General features: G+C 37.8%; 1 protein-coding gene across 6 annotated transcripts in view; it reads left to right on the top strand.

Annotated features, from left to right (window-relative positions):
• LOC115216357 (putative uncharacterized protein DDB_G0282133) overlaps positions 1-6,000 on the top strand; it is a 201,246-nt gene that overhangs the window by 938 nt on the left and 194,308 nt on the right. For 5 of the 6 annotated variants that reach the window (XR_005001010.1, XR_005001011.1, XM_036506724.1 and 2 more), the window contains exon 1: positions 1-1,465. This exon is cut by the window's left edge. Coding sequence is in view for 4 of the 6 variants with exons in the window: in XM_036506724.1 (XP_036362617.1) it covers positions 1-1,465 (1,465 nt within the window). In the remaining 2 variants the exon portion in view is untranslated. The remainder of the gene's footprint in view (positions 1,466-6,000) is intronic. The other variant, XM_036506726.1, reaches the window with a different exon arrangement.

Raw genomic sequence — 6,000 nt, 5'->3', positions numbered from 1 at the left:
AGATAACAGCAGCGTCAACAACAACAACACGCTCGTCACGTTTGGGACTAGTACGGTACTAACGATGGTCGACAGGGAAGACGGCATCAGAGCAAGTGGCAGCAATCACAACAGCAGCAGTAATAGTAGTAGTAGTTGTAATAATTACAATAACACAAATGTTAAAAGCGGCAATAATAACGATCTTAACGAGAAGACGAATAACAGCGGTCTTTATTACGCAAACGGATCGTCATTATTCAGTCTGGACGAGGACAGTAATTCGCTGTCATCGGGTGATCCGAGAGCCAGGATCTCTTCCTCTCATAGCACCACTTTGTTCGGAAACAGTGGCGCGATAGCAGCGGCGGTGGAAACCCCCGCCGCCGCCGCCGCCGCCATCTTCGTCGTCTCTACTGTTATTACTACTAATACTACGACTACTACTATTACCGCCTCCTCCTGTTCCACCGCCGTTACAACCAACAGCAGCCCCGCCGCCGCCGTCATTACTTCCTCTTTTGACAACAACCACTGCCAACAGATACAAGACTTTTACTCGAACCCGCACCAACACTATCATTACAACAACACTAACAAACATAACAACGGTATCATTAATAAGAATAACATCAACAGTAGCTGCTGTTGTTGCTGTTGTTATCTCTCTGCTAGCAGTAGTAGTGACTGTAGTGCTGGTATTAGTGGGGGTGATAATAATAATACTAATAATAATAGCAACAACAGTACAACTAATGCTAGTAACATCCATCACTCTGCCATGGTAACTACCAACACCAGTAACAATAACAACAGTGTCTGCGCTTTCACAGCTACTACAAATAATAGTAAAAATTGTCTAACAAACAACAACAGTAATTATATAGCAGCATTGAATAATGTCACCACCACCAGTGGCTTACACGCACCTTTACTAACACCTATAACAGACTTCGACACTAACGCCACAAACAGCTACTATTACGACAACAAGACTACTACTACTACTACCGTTACTAACCACAGCAACACTACTACTACTACCACCTCGCCATCGGTATTGGCCGGGTCGACGACAACGACCACGACGATTACCACTTCTACTACCTGCAGCAGTGGCAGTGGCGGCACACTGCCCTTGTCGGCGGCACTCGTGCCTCTGTCGTCGTCGTCTGACATCAACTCACAACCGCAACAACAACACAACTCGCAACTTCATCCGCACCATCGTCATCACCACCCGCATCACCACCACCACCATCACAATCACCATCATCACAACAACAACCACTACCATCATCACCACTCTCAACAACAACAACACAACATCAGGCCATCAACATGCCAGTTTGCCGAAGTAACGGCAACCGAGGACAAAAATCTCAAAGAACTCCTGCTTCTCCATATAGACTTCATTCACCACCAGCAGGACTTGCTTGCACAGAAGGACAGACATATAAGTGATCTCAAGTCGGAAAACGAAACGGTAGGTGTCTAAATATAAGCATTTTGTGTTGATATTGTTTCTACGGTTTCTTGATCGCCCCCTTTTGTGGATGTTATATGTGGAAAATTAGTTTAACTTGGTTAAAATTGGGTTGGAAAAAGTTTGACAGTTCTTATGTCAGGCGAAAATAAAAAAAAGTTTGTATCATTCTCTCTCTCACTTTCTCTCTCTCTACACAATTAAAATCGAAATGGAATATATATTATATATATATATATATATATATATATATATATATATAGTGGTACAACAAAGCACTAATGTTTACTGGAAATAGCAGTAGATAAATTTATGACGCTATAGTAAAGCTTCACTGTGTGTGAGTATATATATATAATATATGCATATATATATATATATGCATATATATATAATATATATATGCATATATTTGTATATGCATATATTTATATATATGTATATATTTGTATATATATATATGTGTGTGTATATATGTATGTTTGTATATGTACATATTTGTGTGTGTATATGTATATATGTTTGTGTATATATGTATATATATATATATGCATATATATATATATATGCATATAATATATATATGCATATATTATATATATATATATATAGGCATATATATATATATGCATATATAATATATATATATATAATATATGCATATATATATATATATGCATTATATATATATATGCATTATATTATATATATATATATATATATATGCATATATATATATATATTATGCATATATATATATATATATATATATTGCATATATATATATATATGATATATATATATATATATATATATATATATATTATATATATGCAATATATATATATATATATATGCATATATATATATATATATGCATATATATATATATATATGCATATATATATATTATATATATGCATATATAATATATATATATGCATATATATATATATATAATATATATGCATATATATATTATATATATGCATATATATGCATATATATATGCATATATATATGTTATGTTATGTTATGTATATGTGTGTGTGTGATAGTTTAGTATCTTCCGCCTCACTGTATTGTATGATTCTGTTTCGATTTCAACTAAAGCTAACTGGAAAAAAAGAAGAAAAAAATATTAAATGTCCTTTTCAAATACTATCTTCTCATTGTTACCCTTGTGTCCATGAAGTGTTTTCCTCTGAGATCGATCGTGTGTTGAAACTGAAGCAGTTGTGTTGTGCTTCCCACTTATTTCTCACAGGAAAAAAAAAATTCTTATACGATTTTACCAAAGATCGTGGAACCCATACAAATATCATCGACAGCCCATTTTTGAATCTATTAAAGGATGAGCTATTACACTCGTGACATGGGTGTTATAGTTAATCGGCGTACTCGCTGAACGGTTAGCACTACTTCATTAAAAAGGAAAAGGCAAAGAATTGGGTGATTGTTTTCTTCTGTGAAAGAATTTTTTGTCCAAAGCATTTAATATTCTACATATTTACCCTCCAATTCTCCATCCTTTTCCAGTGGATTTTTACCGGTACTTTTCTCCATGATGTTATTGGTGATAGCTAATTCGAAACTCCGCCGATCAACTATTAGACTCGTCTCATGAATGCAATAGTTTTAGTTTATAATTTTTCAGTAAATAAAATTTTTAAAAATTGGCTGTCGATAATAAGAAAATATATTTGAGGTACCATAATTTTAGTTGGACATTAAATGAAACAAAAATTAAGAGAAAGAAATAGTTCATATATATATATGAATACAATATGAAAATGAATTATAAAATATATTATGTTAAATTTTTATCAAAAGACATTTTAATTTCGCAGAACCCTAGAATTTTTTCAAAGAATCATGAGTAGTGGGGTCGGAAATGGGTCCTTGTATTCAGTTTGAGTAACATTATGCTAGAGCCACATTAATCGTATCACATACTCATGCCTTGTTTATATTCTTCACTTTTGCGTAAAGGTTATTCTGCGCGCACGCGCACATACACACAAATTAATATAATCTGTGTGTATATGTGTATCACATCATTCTTCTTTCGTATCACTTCTGATTCTGATGAAAACATTGGAATTGGATTGGAAATGTGTTGTTTTTTAACCCCAGGTCAATTCTGACCGAGCAGATCCTATGGTCAAAGGCATTCCAACCCATGACCATTCCACCTTTATTTTAGATTTATGTAGGAGAATTACGTTATTTAACGTCCTCTTGAGATAGTAAACTTTGATTTGAGGGAGACTCGGCTGCTGTTATTTTTTGCATGTTGATCGACCATGTAGAGGCTCTCTCGTTGCCGTTGTTTAACTGCAAGTTAATCCCGATTGAGCGGACATTTGACCAAAAGCGTTCCAGCCATGACCATTCAGTTTTCGCTTTATGTGCAGGGAATCCAGGAACACGTGTGTCCTTTTTGCTTTGGATGGTAGGGTGTGATCTGAAGAAGATTTACTTGTTATTTCTAGCAAGTCGTGCGTCCACGTAGAGGCAGAATTGGTAGAGCGTCGGACAAAAATGTCTTGTGGTATTTAGTTACATCCGCTTATGTTCTCAGTTCAAGTTCCACCCAAGTCCATATTAACTTTCATCATTTCGAGAGCATCGATAGAATTAGTATTAAGGGTTGATGTACATGATCGACTACAGACTGCAGCATGGCCATAGTTCCACTGACTTAAACCAGTAACATCAATAACAGTGGCGCAGGTGGAGATGGTAGGGTGATGCGATGTTGTCGGCCCACCCCGTGCGGCGCTTTTATGGCGAGGGAAACTTTATGGTCTGCTGTATAAGGCGAGGAGAGGGGTGTGTGCAAGTGGAGCGACAAAATCAAGGGCTACCCCGAGTGGCTCACACCACTGATCCTCCCCCTCCTTCAGACAACCATTATAGAATATTTTGTTCGGCCAATGCTGAACATTGTTTTGTTCTCCAACTCACCGATGCGCTGCAACTTGCCGCCTCCTCGTTCTTCCTTGTACACAGTTCCTACTGCAGTGGTCTCTATTTTATTACATTTCGCAAGATACAGACCCCTCAAGCCCTAGCCTCTCGTCAGACATTCTGTGTCAATCACACTAGCTGCCTCAACCAGTCGCTCCTTTTTGGAAGATCTACCCTCTTGTTTTTAACCTCCGTTGTTTAGCCCCAGGCCAGCTCTGGCTGAGCAGGCCTATCTTATATTTACTTCAGTCATTGGACAACGGTCATACCATGATACCACCTTGATGTCATGGCATGGCCGTTGTCCAATGGATTTCAGTACTTTTTTTTTAAATTCTGGTCCTAATTCTAGTACCAGAATTTAAAAAAAATTCTCTTTCGGTTCTCTTTTGTCGAACCGCACACTTACAGGGACGTAAACAAACCAATACCAGTTGTCAAGTGCTGTTGGTGGGAGACAAGCACAAAGACATCCATCCGTGTGTGTGGTGAGCTTCCATACAATTTCTGTCTACAAAATTCACTTATAAGGCTTAGTCGGCCCAGGGCTGTAGTATAATACTGCACAGTGAGACTGAACTGGAAACTATGCGGTTGCAAAGCGAACTTCTTAACCACACAGCTATGCCTGATGAAAAATATTTCAGTTCTGACCAACCTTACTTTCTGTAATGTAGCTCTTCGTTGGCTAATATTCGATTTCTTTTTAAAGACGACATACAACAGTTTAAGGGTGAAACTCAACCACAAACAGTGTCTCAATCAGTTTCGAATTGCTTGCTAAGGACCTGTGTTCAGTCCCTTATTGCAAACCGAAACTCTAACCCCGAATTCTTAGTTCTAATTTAAAAAAATCTAAACACTCTTAAAACCTAAAACAATGATAGCAGATCGCTGAGAGAGAAATTACTAGAGAAAATTAGCGCCTGATCCCGTAGAGATAAGTCTGTCTTTCAGTTGCTACACTTCAGAAGGTAGCGAGGAGCTGGCAGAAACGTTAGCACGCCGGGCGAAATGCTGAGTGGTATTTCGCCTGCCGTTACGTTCTGAGTTCAAATTCCGCCGAGGTCGACTTTGCCTTTCATCCTTTCGGGGGATAAATTAAGTACCAGTTACGCACTGGGGTCGATGTAATCGACTTAATCCGTTTATCTGTCCTTGTTCGTCCCCTCTATGTTTAGCCCCCTGTGGGCAATAAAGAAATAAGAAACGTTAGCACGTCGGGCGAAATACTTAGCGATATTTCGCCTGCCGTTACTTTTGAGTTCAAATTCCGCCGAGGTCGACTTTGCCTTTCATCCTTTCGGGGTCGATGAAATTAAGTACCTGTTGCGTACTGGGGTTGATCTAATCGACTGGCTCCCTTCCCCCAAAATTTCAGGCTTTGTGCCTCGAGTAGAAAAGTTGCTACACTTCAAGAAAATCTTACTAAGCACAGTGGGCCTGGAAGGTGTTTTGGTGCTTTTCATCTCATGTTGGGTTGGGTTCATATAATCTTGGCTATGCACCTGCTGCAGTTGACGTTCAGCTTGAAATTGTACAAGTTGGTGTAAAGTTACAGA

The sequence above is a fragment of the Octopus sinensis genome, linkage group LG10 (assembly GCF_006345805.1).
Source record: "Octopus sinensis linkage group LG10, ASM634580v1, whole genome shotgun sequence".
Taxonomy (NCBI): Eukaryota; Metazoa; Mollusca; class Cephalopoda; order Octopoda; family Octopodidae; genus Octopus; species Octopus sinensis.
This window is presented reverse-complemented; position numbering and strand designations above follow the sequence as displayed.